This window comes from Rhinopithecus roxellana, chromosome 5 (genome assembly GCF_007565055.1).
Source record: "Rhinopithecus roxellana isolate Shanxi Qingling chromosome 5, ASM756505v1, whole genome shotgun sequence".
Lineage (NCBI taxonomy): Eukaryota > Metazoa > Chordata > Mammalia > Primates > Cercopithecidae > Rhinopithecus > Rhinopithecus roxellana.
Window position 1 is genome coordinate 147,292,997 of NC_044553.1, and position 20,380 is coordinate 147,313,376.

General features: G+C 35.8%; 1 protein-coding gene across 1 annotated transcript in view; it reads left to right on the forward strand.

Moving 5' to 3' along the window:
* The window catches only part of TTC8 (tetratricopeptide repeat domain 8), a 54,024-nt gene that overhangs the window by 18,870 nt on the left and 14,774 nt on the right, over positions 1-20,380 (forward strand). Inside the window, exons 6-9 of the mRNA XM_010384126.2 lie at positions 527-571; positions 9,671-9,756; positions 13,809-13,896; positions 17,905-18,015. Of these exons, the coding sequence (XP_010382428.1) occupies positions 527-571; positions 9,671-9,756; positions 13,809-13,896; positions 17,905-18,015 (330 nt within the window). The remainder of the gene's footprint in view (positions 1-526; positions 572-9,670; positions 9,757-13,808; positions 13,897-17,904; positions 18,016-20,380) is intronic.

Here is a 20,380-nt window from a genome sequence, read left to right on the forward strand (position 1 = left end):
TGTTTCCAATGTCTAGCTTGGCCAGGTAGCATCCTGCTAAAGAAACCTGAATATTCTGCATCATAGAGTTACTATAAATACCATATAAGGAGAAGTAGCTTTAAAAATTAAGCAAAAAACACCTTGCTTTACCCTTGTACTCTACTTTGTTTCAGTAGAAACTTCCAATTTTTTATGTCTAAATTGTCATTATTAATATCATAATCACTGTATAATATATGTAAAGAATGTAAAGAATTGTCTCCTTCTGTTTTACGACAATCCTGAAGTTGGTCTTTAAGAAATAAACTTTTCATTTGTCTTTCTAATAAAATATATAATATGAAAAAATGTTTAATTCTTTGAGCATTCTAGTTTGTAGTCTGTTAAAACCAGAATCAGCTGTAAATAGTAATATTTTAAAATGAGTGAGTGTAACAAAAGATGGATAGGCCCTTTTACGTATAAATCCAGGGCTTTAGAGTGCTTTTGTTAACATAAAATTTAAAAAACATCTAATGTATTTTTGACACTTTTTTCTTCACAGGCTTTGTTTGAGTATATCTTTCATCATGAAAATGATGTTAAGACTGTAAGTTTTGAATTCATGCTATTTTCTTTTGAAATTTTTCTGACTTTGTAAGTCTAGATTCTGAAATATTCTATTTCTGACCTTATAAACATGAAATTATTAAAGATTGGAGAATTATTAATACTTTAAAATCCACCCTCTGTTACAGTGGGAAAATGTGTATAAATATACAAGCGATAAGAACTATGCCTGGTTCATAGAGTATGTAGATCTCCAATAAATGGGAAGATACAGATAATTGAGAATACTGCATAACGTGCTTGTGTTAAAGTTATAGTTTTTATGCTAATGGTATTGTTGATCCATTTATTTCCTTAATCCATATAGTATATTCTAGGTTTACTAATGCATGTATTTCTGTTATTTTTGTGGTGTGTCCTTTTCCCCTGTCTTTAACATTTTGTGATCAAAGAATTCAAACATATAAAAGTGGAGGGAATCATCTTCATAGCCTCTTAACAGAGAATTTTAAAGTTATATGCGTATGACTTCTCAAATTGTTTTGATTTTTGCATGCTTATATGCAAATGAACACAAGCGGAACAACTTTGGTCAAATGTAGTTCATTCTACAGTGTCTGATTGCATGTTTTTTCATTTTCCTATTAGTTCCAGGAAAAAGGCTTTATATCCATATATTAAGCATTTAGGAAAATAAAAGTGTTTTCCTTAATTGTGTTTTCTTTTTTTCTTCTTCTTTTTATTTTGAGACAGAGTCTCACTCTGTCACCCAGGCTGGAATGCAGTGGCATTATCATGGCTCACTGCAGCCTTGACTTCCCAGGCTTAGGCGATCCTCCCATCTCAGCCTCCCAAGTAACTGGGACCACAGGCATGTGACACCATGCCCAGCTAATTAAAAAAAAAAAATTATCTGTAGAGACATACTCTCCCTATGTTGCCCAGGCTGGTCTTGAATTCCTGGCCTTAAGTGATCCTCCTGCCTCAGCCTCCCAAAGTGCTGGGATTTCAGGTATGAGCCACCATAGCCATCCCCTTAATTGTGTTTTTTATGTGTCAACCACTAGCTATACACTAGGAGACCTAATAAAAAATATGATACTTTTTCCTGCCTCTACAAGCCGTGTAATCTAGCTGAAGAAATAAAATGGACATAAATGAAATAATTAAAGAGGTAACTATCAAACTGTGAAGCTGTTACTAAGTAGGAAAAGGAAAATTTCAGAAGAGATGATATTAGTAAAGATCCATAAAATAAGTAGGATGTAGGGAAAGAAGGAAAAAGAAATGTAAAGAAAGGGCAAAAATAAGAATAAGTTATGGGATGATCAATAAATAGGCCTTATCCTAGAAAATAGGAGTTCCACAGAGACATTTTAAAGAAGGAAGTGACAGAACTTGATGATACATTTGATACGGGGAACAAAGGAAAGACAGACAGGTCAAATCTGCCTCCTAAAGATGTGTGAGAAAAGTGACAGTTTTATTAGCAGAAATGGGATAATTAGGGAAGGAAGTCAGTTTGTAAAGAAGCTGACTAAGTGACTTGAAGGCGTTTTGAGTTTGAAATGACAAAAGACTATCTAAGTGGAGATACTATTGCATGTGTTGGGAGATGTGACATTGAAATCTAGGGGACAGCCTGGGCCACATATACAGAATGTGGTGTTCATAGATGTGGTTATGTAGGGAAAAGAAAGTATGAAGGTTGGGACAACTGAGAAACCATGCACATTTCTGGAAACAAAAGTCAGCCATTTTAACTTCATAAAAAGCTGGTGAGAGGCTTTCAGCATGATGATATATAAAATTATATGGTCAAACTGTAATTAAAAAGCATTGGAATGCTATTCCATTTCATAAATTAGTAAATCTCAAATGACTAAAGTATCATAAAGTGATACTCTTATATTTGGAAGATTAATGCATATCAGGGGCATCTATTCTTTCATCTAATATATGTTTGAACCACAGTTCCAGCCCTGAGATCACACAGTGAAACAGGCAGACAAAGTCTCTGCTCTTTTGGAGATAATATTCTGGTTGGGCAAGGAATAGAAACGAATAAACTTTAAAATGTATGAAGTCTCATGGGCTAATGAGTACTGTAACAACAAAGAAGCAGGAAAGCAGGTAAGGGAATAAATAATGACATCGGGGAGGATGCTATTTTGGATGGAGTGGGAAGTGGTTATTGAAGTTACTCTGAACAGAAAACATGTGGCTCAGTGGCTGAATCCCAGCACTTTGGGAGGCCGAAGCAGGTGTATCACTTGAGCCCAGGAGTTCGAGACCAGCCTGGGCAATGTGGCGAAACCCTGTCTCTACAAAAAATACAAAAGTTAGCCAGGCATGGTGGCACGTGCTTGTAGTCCCAGCTACTCTAGAAGGGTAGAGCTGTAGTCCCGGCTACTCTGGGAGGATCACCTGAACCCAGGGAGGTCGAGGCTGCAGTGAGCCATGATCATGCCGCTGCACTGCTGCTTGGGTGGCAGAATGAGACTCTGTGTCAAAAATAAAAAGAAAGAAAAGAAAACATTTCAACAGATACCTGAATGAAGGGGGACAGGAACCACATCGTTATGTGTAGGAAGGGCATTTTCAAAGAGCTTTAACTGTAAAGGCCCTGAGTAGAAGCATGCTTGGGTTGCTTAAGGAGCAGCAAGAAGGCCAGTGTGGCTGAGTGAGGCCTGTGAGGAAGAAGAATTGTCGGTGATGAGTTCAGAAGCTAGACAGATCATAAGCCATTTGTAGGTCATGGTGACAATGTTTTTCATTAATAGATTCATCTTGAGGATATAGTTCTACATCTTGGAATTTACCCATTCTTATTGAGGAATGAAAATCACATTAAAAAAAATGTAAGGTTTATTCCCTGCACTACTACACTTACGTTCTAAAGATTCTAAGGATTAGCAGACTTTAATTTTTACATATTATGTTAGTATCCTAGTTCTTCATGCATATGGACTTAACAAAATTTGATTTTAAACAGATAGAGTAGTAACATTTAAACTTTTTATTTTAAGCAACAAAATCCTTTTCTTCAAGTGAAATCTTATCTAGACCCTAATATGTAAAACAGACAAAAGTTGAGCTACTTGAATTATAGCAGGGCTAGCAAACTTATAACATATCCATCAGCCCTCCTCCTTGCTCCTCCCACCCCATGATCTTCTGCCTCTCAAATATTAGGACCGTTGGGTAGTTCCTATATTAGGCTCTGTTTCTAAATTACCTGGGGAATTATTAAGTAAGGACTTCTGGATCTGTGCTAGACTTCCTGAGTCAGAATCCTCAAGGGTACATCTGGCGAATCTGCTGTTAATAAAAGCTCTGCAGGCAATGCTAATTTTCAGGCAGGATTGGAAAATACTACTGTAGATTATAGTAATTTAAAAACCAATGATTAATAGAAGGTTGTAATGCCAGGTGTTCCCGTGTAGTAAAATAGACCTGGGGAATACTAGCAGAACTCAAAAACCAGAGCTCCCTATAGCAAGCAAAATAAGAGGAGGTGTGTTACCTGTCTCAATGAAAGAAATCAGCAAATGAAGAGAAAAGAGACAACAAACATGACTCAAATATATCTCATTAACACAGAGGTGATAGTAAAAACTATTGAGAACTGGAGTCCCCATTTGTAAATTATATATTTTTATTCTTGGTAACAGTGACTCTCTTAAAACACCAAAATCAAGCAATATTGAACAAAATTGTTGACTCTTTTTGAAATCCATCTTTATAATTCATTAAATGGCACTCGAGAAAATTTGTCTGGGGACTTTATTTTAGATATTTAATCAATGAAGAATTTAAAAAATTTAAACTAGCAAACAATAGGGTATTTCATAAATTTGGTTGGATTTGTGAAACAATCACAGAGGAAAAAGACTTACTGATGCATATGTGTAATCCCTATCTAGTGGACAGAAACAAAATCAGAAGTAAAAGGTCAATAGAAGGGGGAATTACGTAAATGAAGCATGATTTTGAAATATTGGTATTTATAATGTATAAAAAAAGCTGATCTTGGCTGGGTGCAGTGGTTCACACCTGTAATCCCAGCACTTTGGTTGGCTGAGGTGGGTGGATCACCTGAGGTCAGGAATTTGAGACAAGCCTGGCCAGCGTGGTGAAACTCTGTCTCTACTAAAAATACAAAAATTAGCCGGGCGTGGTGGCGGGTGCCTGTAATCCCAGCTACTCAGGAGGCTGAGGCAGGAGAATCGCTTGAACCTGAGAGGCGGAGGTTGCAATGAGCCCAGATCGCGCCATTGCACTTCAGCACTTCAGCCTGGGCGACAAGAGTGAAACTCCATCTTAAAAAAAAAAAAAAAAAAAAAAAAAAAAAAAAAAAAAAAAAAAAGCTTGATCAATTTTTATGAAAATAGAAATGACCCATAACCAGACAACTTACATTAGAAAAAATGCTGGTAAATAAGCACATTAGAGGTATACTTTCTTAATAACAACAAAAATATAAAATAAAGAGGCTTTGGCCTTTGAGTTTTATATTTATGAAATCAGAAAAAAAATCATGGGGGAGAGTATATTAGATAGCCATAAAGATATTTCCTCAATTTGTTTCTGTAATTTCACTTCTCAGGAGATTGCAGGAAAAAGTAAAGTGCTGTATTTGCAATGGTGTTCGTTGCAGCTTTAGGTATAGTGACAAAACTGCTGGGAAAACAACTTAAATGTTTAACAATAGGGAATGAGTTTGGTCAATTATAATAAATAGCATAATGGAATCTTATGTAGCCATTAAAAACCATAATTATAAACACTAGGCAGAAACATGGAAAGCGTTTATTTTATAATGTTAAGCCAAAAGTATGCCATTTAGTATGTTAAATAGAAGTATAACTCTAAAAATATGTTTTTATGACAGATACTAGAAGGTATTACTTAAACATTAAAATGGTAGTATTTTGAGGTTAAGGTGCATTCATTCCACAAATATTTGTTGAACGCCTATGTTGTACCTCATGGTACTAATGGAGATTAAGTCTAATTTTACCTTTGTTTTAAAAGTTTTCAACAGTAAAGTTATAGTAACTTTACATTTATAAAATGAATTATAAATTAGGGGCAATAATATGTTAAAATGCTGCCGATTTGTACTCTGCTTGTTATTTTCATCTGCTTACCCCCCGTATACATACATTTTTGTCGAACATAAAATGGAGCAATTTGTTTTGTTATTATTTAGTGAAAAACACAAATTGTTCCTTTGTTTTCCATTTTATTTACTAATTCATATATTGATATATGCATTGATTATTCTTTAAACAATAATGATTGGGTTGTATATATCAGTACTTTGATGGGTGCTAGGGGTGCTGAGTCGGACAGATGTCTTGTTCCATTTCTCACTCTGGTATGGTCTTGCCACATTATAGTGCTGTTGTGGATCAGGTTGTTCCATTAAAATGTCATTCTTGCTTTTACCAGAAATGTTATTTTCTGAATGGAAGAAGGATTTAGGTAATGAGTATAAAGCATATATTTTTATATCTTACATATATTTTGTAACTTTAGCTGGAAAAAGAAAAAAGGAATTCTGTTTTTTAACATATTAAGAAATCAGAGGTGTTTTTATATTTAGATACCTTGGGTGGCCTCCAAATTTCTCTTTAAATAAAGTATTTCACACAAATACAGAGATTATTATAGACCAATATAAGAAATACCTTGAAATGGTATTTAAATATTAAGAAAGTATAAAACTGATTGTCCATGGAAAACGATTTTTCTGTCTTTGAGCTTTTAGTGCTTATGTTGTGGGGGTGGGCAGTATCAACAAAACTCAAGTGGCATATGGGCTGGCGATTCCGTGTTTATCTACAGACAAATAGGAAGAATACTGTAGAGGTAGAGAACGCCATAAAGTGGTATTTACATTTTAAGGAAAAGTAAAGTTATCTATGGAAAACTGTTTTTGCCTTTGAGTATTTAATAACTCTCTTTCCCCACCTTTCCCTTTTTGGACAATATCGTTGGTATTGACAAAACTAAAATGGCATGTGAGTCGGTGATTCTGCAATCTTTGTTTCCACATGCTCTTTAATTTCATCATCCTGAAGTTGTTACAGCTGTAACAATAGTGAAAGGATGACTTTCTTAAAACTTAGATCTGCCAAAATTCCTTCTACTTTTGGACGTTTATAAACTTATTGCTTTAAAAAATGACATTCTGAGCTTTTATTAATATCTAGATATTAGTTTTACTAAATAATCTAAAGATCATTAAATTTAAGTCTTATACTTATTTATTTTAAAAATTTGGGAATGGTTATAGAAATATAGATCTTCTGTCACCACTTAAAAATTTTAAGGTTAATAGCTTTTAATTATGAATCTTATTACTATGACAGTTTTGTTTGGTTCTTAAGGTATTGTCAACAGAAGTCAGAAACAAAGATTATAATTAATTCAGTCAACAGATAGTTCTTGAATACCTCCTCTGTGCACAGCAATATTCCAGAACAACAGCAGAGATGTAAAAGAGGAGTATCTGTCCTCAGGGAGCTTGCCAGCCACTTAAAATTGTCCCAAATGGGCCAGGAATGGTGGCTCACACCTGTAAGCCCAGCACTTTGGGAGGCTGAGGCGGGTGGATCAACTTGAGGCCAAGAGTTCAAGACTAGCCCGGCCGACATGGAGTGAAACCGTGTCTCTACTAAAAACATAAAACATTAGCTGGGCATGGTGGCACATACCTGTAATCCCAGCTATTCAAGAGGCTGAGGCATGAAAATTGCTTGAGCCTGGGAGCTGGAGGTGTTGAGATTGTGCCACTGCACTCCATCCAGCTTGAGCAACATAGCAAGACTGTATCAAAAAAAGAAAGGAAAGAAATTGTCACAAATGTTTTTCTTTAGTGCAGTGAGGACAGAAAAACCAAATTCTGCCAAAATATTTAGAGGTTTATTCTGAGTCAGTATGAGTGACCTCGGTCTGGGGATACATAGTCTCAAAAGGTCCTGAGAAAATGTGCCCAAGGCAATTGGGTTACAGTTTGGCTTTATACATTTCAGGAAAGTATGGGAATTGCAGGTAAAATCATAAATCAATACATGGAAGGTACATTGATTGGGCCTGAAAATTCTGTACATCTCGAAGCCATGGCTTACATGTCATTGGTGGGGTTTAGGAATTCTTTAGGTGGCAATTAGGTAATCTTTGTCTAAAGACTTGAAGTCAGTATATAGGGATGTTTAAGATCAGGGGGTGTCTGCCATCTCTCATGTGATGCTGTACTAGAGTCAGATTGGAAAGTAGGCCGCATTATACCAGGTTAGTTTAAAAAAATTGTTTAATGAGATTTTATGGTTTGTAGGGTATGACTCCCCAAGCCTCCTTGGAAAGGATTTGGAGCAAGAGAAAAAAAGGTCAGAGTTCTGTCCTTAGCAGCCTGAGTCTTCATCATTATAATTTCTTTTTGCCGTTTTTATTCTGTATCAATAATTTATATTAATATCCTTAATTGGATTAGTACAAACATGTGGGTTCTCCATAGGATGACTTGTTTTAGGACCAACTATGCAGGCAAAACCAGCAGCCTGTAAGAAGCACTAAATCTAACCTTGGGAATTTAGAATACATAAAAAATTTTTGCATGACATCTTTTTCTAAAAAATAGAAGGTCTGTTTATACTAAGCATGAGAATGACTATGATCTATTTGCTGGAAAAGGTCTTTATAAAGATCAAGTTAAAATGTTTAGATATTTACCATGTATGCCTGAATTGAGCTGGCTGAAAATATATTTTTCTAGTATCTGAAAATAATGCTAATTGAAGTTATACTTTTCTCCTCATTTTTTTGGTTTCATTTTTATTTCTGGCTGGGGGCAGGGTGGTGGGGGAGAATAATAAGCATATGAAAGTAGTGTGTGACTTGTTTTTAATTTTCATAGCTTTCAAGTAGAGATGCTGATTTTTCAAGTCCATTAGAGGCTCAGCATGGTGTCACCATTTCTTTATAAGTAGTTTGCATATTTAGAGATCTCCCCTGGAGAAAGAGAAGATGGGGAACACAAGGAAAAATAATTAATTATACAGTAAGAGATTTAAGGAACTCTTCTCGCATTCATTTCAGAAAAGAGTTGATATTAACAAGTGGACAGTAATCTGGGATGTGTTTTGAGATAATAGAACTGAAAATCTAAGAGTTACTTTAACTGAGCTCTTGGATATCATGATTATGTTAACACTGGCTAAAGAATAAAAAATTTTCAGCCTTGAGAGAAAAATAGTATTATAAAAAATCAGAATTCTCTCTTAACTAGTAGCCCCAGCTTCTATTAATCACATCTTGATCTGAGCTTCAAATTTCTGCAAAGACTGATTTGCTTTCCCTTTGTCAAAAATGGTTTCTACTTCCTCTATATAAAATTCTAATTCTTACTTAGTCACCTCTTGTCTAATCTTGAATAAACAATAGAGGGAACAAACTTGAGAGTATTAAAGATATGGGATAAACAAATGTAAAATAGGAAAGCAATTGAAGAGAAGATCTTTTTCAGTTTTCAGCAAAGGGGAGTCTGCTGCTTAGAATTTACTGGGACATAAGGTGATGTCAGAAAAGTGGAATGATAGTTGTTGAAGACAGCAGTCGTCCAAATACTTAAGTTCCTCTCACTCTTCTTCATGATCCCATTTTCCAAATCTTTTCTCTACCTGCTTTCTTAATCTTTCTTTCTTTTTCTACATCTGTCTTGAAAGTGGACACTGCCCCTGGATCTGGCTTACACACCAAAGACTTGACTGCCACAGAGTTTGGAGGCATTTTGAATCATTATACAGTAGATAAATCAGGGGGAGTGGGTAAAAACTTAGGCATTTTTTAATATCAGTTTTGTGTCTTGTATATTAAAATTATATTCAAATATATTGTACATCTGCTTCCCTTTGATGAGTGTTTTTATCTCATCTGCTATTAGCCCTCTGGTCTGGAACTGATTAGTGAAAATTGGTGGGGCCATCTGGAAACACGAGCAACTTGAGTTTCTGTCTGATTTCTAATGCACGTTTTGACTGGTGCTAATTATATGGTCTATTTCATTATTTATTTTCCTGACTGCGTATTGTTAGAAAAGAAAATACTAATCTAAAATGAATTGTTTTCAAAGGCTTTGGATCTGGCTGCCCTCTCCACAGAGCATTCTCAGTACAAGGACTGGTGGTGGAAGGTACAGATTGGAAAATGTTACTACAGGTAAATTTCATTATTTTTGAAGGGCTTAGAAGTGGCCATGTATTTTAGGGTCTCAAATCTGATACTTTTTTGGAGGGTAGATTTTCCCATGAAGAAACGAGAACTGGGTCTTTGGCTTACTTGATAAAGCATTTACTTAACAATCACAGGGTAGCAATAAGAATTGATACCTTTAGAATAATAAAACTTCTGAGCTGGGAGAGGGAAGTTTTGAGACCATCAGGCCCAACTCCCCTTTTCACATGAGGAAGCTGAGGCCGAGAGAGAGTGGTTGTAATTTGCATCAGGAGCTAGTGAGTAACAGACTAGGGACTAGAACCAAGTCTGCTGATTTCTACTTCTGTTCTCTTGGTAATCAAATCTTTTATTTACACCTATGCCTCACATCTGTAAAACACTTCACAGTTAAGAGATACTTTGTTCCTACATTGTACCATTTCACTTAAGTCTCACAGCACCTTGGAGGTAGTGGCTATTGTTAGTCCTTTCTCCAGATGAGAAAAATTGAGCCTCACAAAGATAGAGTGATTTGTCCAAATTCACATAAACAGTAAGTGGCAGAACAAGAACTTGAGCTCACTTTCTGATGCCAATTATCTTGCTGTTTCCACAATTCCATATTGTTTCTCCAGGACCTGAATATTCTTATATTCCCTTAATGTTTAAATGTATTTTAAAGCAAATTAACTGAAAGATCAGAAGAATCATAATGAATTTTATGAATATTTATATAGCAACTAGTAAATAAGATCTGAAACTTGTTGCTGATATTGAAATGGGTGTAGAACATTTGGAAAAATAGAAGCAAATGAACAATTCTATTTTATAAATATAAATATCTTTTATTATTAAAATAGGGTAGACTTCAGTTACTATGAACACACTTCAATATTTATAAGTTTCAGTTGTCATTCAAGTACTGTGAGAAAAAAGAAGACTATAAATGGGATAAAAAGCATGTTTATTGTTCTGCCATTGAAATTAAGACTGCTTTCCATTTAGAGAGTTCACATAGAACTCTAAAGTGTTTTTTCCTGCTGCTAGATGGAAAACATGTTTTCTGCTAAAAGGTAATTTTAGACCATTATATCATTAAACTCTTATGAATGGAATTCCTGGAGACAATCTTGAAATCTTGAGCTGCCAAGCAAAACCTTCAGAAATGCTTGATAATTAAAGGAAAGCAAAACTCTGATTGCTTTTGCCACCTATAAATTATGGCATTTAAATGAATATACCTTGTCATATTAAATTATCCTTCTTTTCTGTTCTTTAACACCTGCCCATCTTTATGACATATTCAGTATTCTTTCATTTACACATTCATTCACTCAGTAACATATTTAATGGGCAGCTACTCTGCCAGGAACTGGGAGTACAAAGATTAGATTGTCCCTTCTTTCAAATGGTTTGCAATAGAATGGAAGAGAGGCCAGTAAATAATTACAGGTTAAGTATTTCTTATCTGAAATGCTTGGAAACAGAGTGTTTCAGATTTTGTGTTTTTTCAGATTTTGGAATATTTGAATATATATAATGAGATATCTTGGGGATGGGACCAGATTTAAAGATGAAATTCATGTATGTTTCATGTAAACCTTATACACGTAGGCTGAAGGTAATTTTGTGTAATATTTTATTTTATTTTATTTTTTAGAGATGGGGTCTTGCTCTTTCACCCAGGCCGGAGAGTAGTTGTGTGATTACGGCTCACTGCAGCCTCAATCTCCTGGGCTTAAGCCATCTTCCTGCCTCAGTCTCCCAAGAAGCTGGGGTTACAGGCACATGCCACCATGCCCAGCTAATTTTTAAAAACTTTCTTCTTTTTATAGAGACAGATTCTTGCTATGTTGCCCAAGGTGGTCTTGAACCCCGGGCCTCACACCATCCTCTCACCTTGGCATCCTAAGGTGCTGGGATTATAGGCATGAGCCACTGCATCCAGCCATACTCCCATTATTATATCCTTTTCAATAAAACCAAATTCAGCATTCCCTAACCTGCTGTGTACTTGACTGCCTATGTACTTATGTTCATGGTTTAATTTTATTTTGGAAATGTCCCTCTTCCCTGCACATCTAGCTGTTGAAATCTTGCCTGTTTACTATCTCCCTGAACCTCCTCTGTGCTCTCAAAGTGCTTTTTTTCCTGATTGACCATAATATGATTAAATTTATTTGTGAACATGTTTTGTTTCATTCTTTGATTATCATTGCTTTAAGGACATGGTTGTTACTTTCTTCATTTTTCATCTCCTTACCATCAAGAAATAAGCATACAGTTGACACTTTACAATTTTGTTAAATTTAAGTTGGAGAGAAAAAGTTGGCAGCTGGACTCTGACTCTGTGATATTGGCTGGTGTTTATGAACTTGACTGATGTTTTTTGCCTTGACTTTCTTTAAACATGGCATGCTCCATTTTCTTTGCACAAGAATTCATGTGGTAGATTGCTTTTTGATAGTATTAGATGAAGTTATCTCTTAAGGCTGTAGTAATAAAAAACATGGTTCTTTGACTTTCATGTCGCTCTATCTCTGATTATATTTTTATTTTTTAAATTTATCTTTCTATCTCCATTGTTTTTAAAATAATCTATTTCTGTTTTCATGTTCTTGTTTTATATGTATCTTTTTATTGTAATCCCTTTTAAATGATTTTTGGAAAGAAACAAGTTAGATAAAAATACACAGACTCTCATGGATACTTTAAATTAATGGAATTTAGTGACTGTATTTCAGTCACGTGTTTAAGACTTGCATGCATGGCCAGGCACGGTGGCTCATGCCTGTAATCCCAGCACTTTGGGGGGCCAAGGTGGGAGGATAGCTTGAACCCAGGAGTTTGCAGGCAGCCTTGGCAACAAAGTGAGACCCTGTCTTTACGAAAACAAAATACAGAAGTTAGCCAGGCCTAGTGGTACATGTCAGTAATCCCAGCTACTTGGGAGGCTGAGGCAGAGGATTGCTTGAGCCCCAGAGGGCAAGGCTGCGGTGTGCTGTGATCCCACCATTGCCCTCCAGCCTGGGTGACAGAGACTCTATCTCAAAAGAAATAAAAAGATTTTCATGTTCAGTTGATGTTATGTACATACATATGTTGTTTTTCAGAACTTTAGAGTTCTTTGACCTTTAGCCTTTAACCAGTTTCATCCCAAGGCCTCCAGTAGCTATTTGGGCATCAGCCACACCAATGCTTAAGGTTTAGGTTATGAAAAATGATCAAAGCTCTTCTTTCAAACCTTTAAATGAAAATAGCACAACAGAGCATACTGTGTATCATTTTGATTTTATTTCACAAAATGAAACATTACCGTAGCTGAGTAGCTCTCAGATAGCTAAAAATGAGTGATTCATTCATGTCCTGAATAGACCTGTTGAAAGTTGTGTTTTAATGATTGAATCAGTGGCAACAAATTCTTTCCTGGGTTTAAGAGGTAGGCACTACTTACATCAGGACAGTCATATTTAGGCAAGGAGCAAATCTCAGATTCATAGACAAGGACAATTAGTATCAGATATCTAATGAGGGAAAACAAGATTTCTAGAATAATAAAATGGTATAACTAGATTACCCAAGTGTTAATTATTACTCGGTCAAAATAACTTTTAAAGATAGCTTTTAAAAATGTGCTTTTGTCTCAAAGCAGAAGATGTTTTCAAATAAATGTCATCCTTCAGCTCTTCCAGTAATATAGAGACTCTAAGCATTTATTCAGGTCACTTGCCATATGTCCAGCTGATCATAAGCTCTTTGGGTGGTGAACTGAGGTGACCTGGCTTACTAGCAGCTATTATCTTAGTCCTGCTGTGACTAGGCTTCAGACAGACTCCTTACATACCATTTGGGGGTTAGAAGCCAGTGAATATGGGAGATAGGCAACTTATTGCTAAACTGTATAAATAAACATGTTAATTTATGTGTATGTGCAACATTACCTTCCTTGGTATGTGCTTATATTCCTCTTATAATTTGTCTCTATTCACCCTCAGGGTATGATGTAGTGTTTATTTTTAAGTTGAATATCTAATTCTTAAAATTGCTATTTGTAGGTTGGGAATGTATCGTGAAGCAGAAAAACAGTTTAAATCAGCCCTGAAGCAGCAGGAAATGGTAGATACATTTCTGTACTTGGCAAAAGTAAGTAAATCTTAATTTGAGTGAAATCTGCCTTCTCAGAATAAATGTTTAAATTCTGGCCATTGCATGGGGAGAGTAAACAGCTTCCTCAGGAATATTTGGCAAGTTACTATGTTTAGATTTAACTTGTTTTTCTTTAGAGCAAGGGAAAAAATGAGAACATATGGAGGGTAACTGTCTCATAAGAAATTAATTGTCATGAAAAATAAGACCCATTTGAAAGATTGCCCATTAGGACAGGAGAAAATACCATAGGCTCACTACTCGCATAGATAACAGGCCCCAGTGAGGCCTTATTTTCTACAGTACATTTGTATCCCACTTGAGCACGCAGTAGAGAACAGGGACTGTGTTTACGTAGGTTCCTAGTTACTCGGCTGAGGCATAATAATAAAAATAATACTTCTCCTTTATTGATCACCTACTCAGTATAAAACATTTTATCATGTTCATTATATATGTAGTTTAATTTAACCCTCACAATAACCCTGCAAAGGTGAGTTTTATCATTTCCTTTGTACTCTTAAAGAAAATTAAATTTAAAGAGGGGTAAGTTTTTCAGGGTCACTTGGTGGTTAGGAGTTAGCATCAAATCCAGGTCTTTCTGACTCCAGACCTAGTCACTGCTGCAGTGCCACCTGCAGCCACAGCAGAAATGATAGGGCCACCTAGAATTTTCTTGCTTTTTTTTTTTTTTTTTTTGAGATGGAGTCTTGCTCTGTTGCCCAGGCTGGAGTACAGTGGCATGATCTCAGCTCACTATAACCTCTGCCTCCTGGATTCCACTGATTCTCCTGCCTCAGCCTCCCAAGTAGCTGGAATTACAGGTGCACGCCACCATACCCAGCTAATTTTTGTATTTTTAGTAGCAGTGGGGTTTTACCATGCTGACCAGGCTGGTCTTGAGCTGCCGGCCTCAAGTGATCTGCCTGCCTCGGCCTCTTAAAGTGCTGGGATTACAGGTGGGAGCCACCATGCCTGGCCAGAATTTTCAATAGTGGGGTAAAGTTACCTCTTGACCCTCACTGAGGCTATTTTGAAAGAAAAATACAAGTGGTGATAATGATATAATTTTGCTTTATCTGTTAGAGTTTCTTAAATTAAAAAATGTGGTAAAGGAGATTCAAAAGAAGATGAGATATAAAAGGAAGTGCTACTAGTTCCTAAATATGGGAATAAAAATTAACATATGAAAAAGAAGCAAAATGAAAGTTATATAAATTTACTGTGCTAGTCCTAAAATTAGTATGTTTTAATGACTTTCAAAAATTTTTGAAACTATCTGGTATCTAACTTTATCTTCTATATGTGATATATTCAACTTAAACAATTTTTTTTTTTTCTGAGTTAGGGTCTCACTCTATCACCCAGGCTGGAGCACAGTGGCATTATCACGGCTCACTGCAGCCTTGACTTCCCAGTCTCAGGCGATCCTCCCATCTCAGCCTCCTGAGTAGCTGGGACCACGGGTCACTGTGCCTGGATAATTTTTTTTTTTTGGTAGAGATGGAATCTTGCTGTGTTGCACAGGCTGGTCTCCAGCTCCTGGCCTCAAGCAGTCCTCTAGTCTCAGCCTCCTAAAGTGCTGGGATTACAGGTGTAAGCCATTATGCCCAGCCTACACTTAAAGTCTTAAAGAAGTTTCTAGGCATCACAGTAAACTTTTTGGAAAGAACTAGAAATTAAGGCTGAAGTCATACTATTTGACTATCATCTTAGTTGATAATCACTTACTATGTCGTTGAAAAAATATGCTTTTTATTTAACTCTTGTTAAATACATGACTTCACCTGTTTTTCTATAAATTGATTTGTTTAAATCTATTATTCCCTACACAACTATATAGAGGTAAAATATACAGTTTTTGTGTAATGTATGAATGGATGGTTATTATGTAATAGAGATCAAGCAGATTTTAGTTCTGTCACAATGACACATGCACGCGTATGTTCATTGCAGCACTATTCGCAATAGCAAAGACATAGAATTAACTTAAATGCCCATCAATGGCAGACTGGATAACGAAAATGTGGTGCATATACACTGGAATACTATGCAGGCATAAAAAAGAAGGAGAGCATGTCCTTTGAAGGAACGTGGATGGAGCTGGAGGCCATTATCCTCAGCAAGCTAATGCAGGAACAGAAAACCGAATACTGGATGTTCTCACTTATAAGTGGGAGCTAACTGATGAGAACACATGGACACATAGAGGGGAGCAACAGACACTGGGGCCTCTGAGAGGGTGTAAGGAGGGAGAGGAGCAGAAAAAATGACTAATGAGAATTAGGCTTAATTCCTGGGTGATGAAATAATCTGTACAACAAACTCCCCATGATATGAGTTTACCTATATAGCAAACCTGCACATGTACCCTGAAATTAAAAGTCAAAAAGTGAAAGAGCTCTGGCATGGTGACTTGTGCCTATAATTCCTGCACTTTGTGAGGCTGAGGCTGGAGCATTGCTTGAGTCCTGGAGTTTGAGACCAGCCTGGGCAACATAGTGAGACCCATCTCTTTAAAAAAGAAATGTATATATATGTGTGTGTGTATATTTTTATATATTAATACAATATATTTAATTTATAGAAAAATATATAAAATTGTATAGTTAGAGATATATAAAAATAATATACATATATAATCATATAGTATAAATATGTAATATATAATATAATAAATATATAATATAAATATATTTTAACTATATATAATGTTTATTATAATGTATACTATTATATAGTAATATAATATAAATATTTTTATATAATCTATATTTACATATGTTATATATATACACAAAGGAAAGAGATCAAGCAGATTTTAAGAACGTTGTTTTTTAAAGTTCTTAATTGTTAATTTAAAAATTAAACCTTTTAGATTATGTAAATACTAATTATATATTATTTGTTATATTTTTAAAGTATAGAACTTGTACAGTTCAAAAGTGTATAAGTAAAAACTGAAAAGTTATTATCCATACCTCTCTCTCTAATCTCAAACTTTAATGATAAATACTTTAGTTTTCTGTTGTATCCCTTTGGGTTTTTTCTCAAAACACACTCTTACTGTTTAGAAAGTGGATCCGAAAATCATGAAAAAAGTGTCATAATCTTATGTTGATCACACGTAAAATAGTAATACTGTTTTAGAAATTCCTATTAAGTATATAGTTTATTAATTGCTAATGAAGTGGAAGCCATTATGTGCTAACTTGCTTAACTCCCTGACCTCATGAACCTGTGTCCTCTCTTGTTTTGGAGGGGCCTGTCCACTGCCTGTCTCTCTCAGGCCTTGTTGCACGGGTCGTCTCCTCTTTATTCAGCATCTTTAACCTCAGTCTCCTAATTGGTTTCTTAATGCCAGCCTATAGACATATTCATGTCTGTTCTATCCTAAAAAGGTTTTCCCTCGATTCTTTCTTGTTTAGTTACTATTGCCAGTCTCTGGCATAGTAAGCTCACAGTAAGCATTTGTTAGAGAATAAATGAATGAATGCTTTATATATAACATGTAGAGATAAAACTATAACATCATTATTGAAAATTTATCCTGCACATTTTTGAAAATTCTTTCTTCCTCTTCTTCTTCTTTTTTTTTTTTTTTAAGACGGGATTTCACTGTTACCCAGGCTGGAGTGCAGTGGCACAATCACGGCTCACTGTAGCCTTGACCTCCCAGGCTCTAGTGATCCTCCCATCTCAGCCTCCCAAATAGCTGGGACTACAGGAACATACCAACATGCCCAGCTAATTTTTGTATTTTTTTGTAGAGATGGGGTTTCACCATGTTGCCCAGGCTGGTCTTGAACTTCTTCTGTTCTCAAGCAATCCAACCACCTCAGCCTCCTAAAATGCTGGGATTATAGGTGTGAGCCACCATGCCCGACTGAAAATTCTTTACTGTAGTATCTAGGAGATAATTTGTTACTAATCAATAATTATAAATGTCATAACAAATATTATTTTAAGAATCTATACTTTTATTGAAATGTATCTTATTTTTAGGTTTATGTCTCATTGGATCAACCTGTGACTGCTTTAAATCTTTTCAAACAAGGCTTAGATAAGTTTCCAGGAGAAGTAACCCTGCTCTGTGGAATTGCAAGAATCTATGAGGTAATTCATGTTATTATTATTTTTTTTATTGATACACCATAGTTGGACATATTTTTGTGGTACATGTATATTTTAATTCCTGTATACAATGTGTAATGATCAAATCAGGGTAATTGAGTTATCTGTCACCTCAAACATTTATCTTTTCTTTGTGTTGGGAACATTACAATTCTTCTTTTCTAGCTATTTTGAAATATACGGTAAATTATTGTTAACCATAATTTCCCTACTGTACTATCAAACAGTAGAACTTATTCTTTCTGTCTAAATATTTTTGTACCCCTTAACCAACTTCTCTTCATCCTCCAGTCTCCCCACACCCTTCCTAGCCTCTGGTAACCATAATTTTACTTTTTACCTCCATGAGATTCACTTTTTTAGCTACTGCATGAGTGAGAACATGTGGCACTTTTCTTTCTGTGCCTGGCTTATTTCACTTAACATAATGACTTCCAATTCCATTCATGTTCCTGCAAATGATGGGATTTTATCTTTTTTTATGGCTCAATATTACTTTATTGTGTCTATACACCACATTTTCTTTATCCATTCATCCACTGATGGACACTCAGGTTGATTCCACATCTTGGCTGTTGTGAATAGTGCTGCAATAAACATGGGATATCTCTTTGATATACAGACTTCCTTTCTTTTGGATATATATTCATCAGTGGGATTGCTGGATCATATGGTAGGTCTATTTTGAGTTTTTCTGTGGAAACTCCATACTGTTTTCCATAACAACTATACTACTTTGCATTCCCATCAACGGTGTACGAGCATTCATTCCCCTGCCTTCACATCCTTGCCAGCATTTGTTATTTTTTGTCTTTTTGATGATAGCCCTTCTAACTGAGGTGAGATGATATTTCATTGTGGTTTTGATGTACATTTCCCTGATGATTAGTGATGCTGAGCATGTTTTCATATACCCGTTGGCCATTTGTATGTCTTCTTTTGAGAAATGTCTATTCAAGTCTTTTGTCCATATTTAAATTGGATTGCTTGTTTTCTTGTTGAGTTATTTGAGTTCTATATTCTGGTAATTAATCCCTTCTTAGATGGTGTATTAGGTGATTCTTGCATTGCTATAACATTGGTATAAGAATGGACAAACAGTCCAATGGAACAGAATAGAAAGCCCTAAAATGTATCTACCACAAATGGACAAAAATTGATACTGACATTACATTACATACTCTCTCTTTCTCTCTCTCTCTATATATATATGTGTGTGTGTGTGTATATATATATATATATATATATATATATATATATATTTAGAGATGGGTTCTCACTGTGTTGCCCAGGCTAGATCACAGTGGCGTAATCATAACTGACTGCAGCCTCCAAATTCCTAGGCTCCAGTGATCCTCCTGGGTAGCTTGGACTATAGGCTTGTGCCCCCACATCCAGCTAATTTTTTTTTTTTTTTACTTTTTGCACAAATGAGGTCTTACTTTGTCGATCAGGCTGGTCTTGAACTCCTGGCTTCATGCTTATAAATTTTAGTCATGTCATCAAATTCCATGAAAAGTACCATTGAGATATCTTCCCTGCTGTCTAATTACTATCATTTTACAACAATTCATGATATCAGGTTGGGCAAATCCTACCACCTGTTCTTCTTGTTTACAGTTGGTTTTCCTGGCCCTTTGCTCTTCCATAGTGACTGTAGGATTGGCCTATCAAGAACCATAAAAATCCCTGGAGGTGTGTTGATTGGAATTACACTGACTGTGTGAATGATGGGGAGTAGGTGAGTGGGCTGCCTTTCTTCCCATTCTCAATCATGATATAACTCTCCATTTACTTAGGTCTTTTTTTTGTTCTTCAGTGAATATTTTGTAATTATCTCTAGAAAGATGGTGTGTTGGGGGTCCCCCAGACCACGCTGAGATTCAGTGATTTACTGGGACTGACAGGACTCAGATTTATTTCAGCAAAAGGATACAAAGTAAAATTAGTAAAAGGAAACAGCTCTTGGGGTAAAGTTCAGAGGAAACCAGGTACAAGCTTCCAAGAGCTCCCTCCCGGTGGAGTCACACAGGACACACTTAATTCTTCCAGCAGCGAGTTATGACAACTCATGAGAAGTGATGTCTACCAGGGAAGCTCATTAGAGACTGTGTATCCATGGTTACTATTGGATGCTGGTCATATAATCACACACTGTTTATCACACAGCAAACACTCCCAGAAGTAAACAGGCATTCAGCACAAACCACACTGTTTATGCAAACAGGTTAGGTGTAGCAAGCTACGCTTATGATTTGGGGAAAGTTTCATATCAATGCAGAGAACCAGTCAAATTCCCAGATACAGGCCTTTCTAAGAATAGTGGTCTCGGGCCTACTATGTTAAC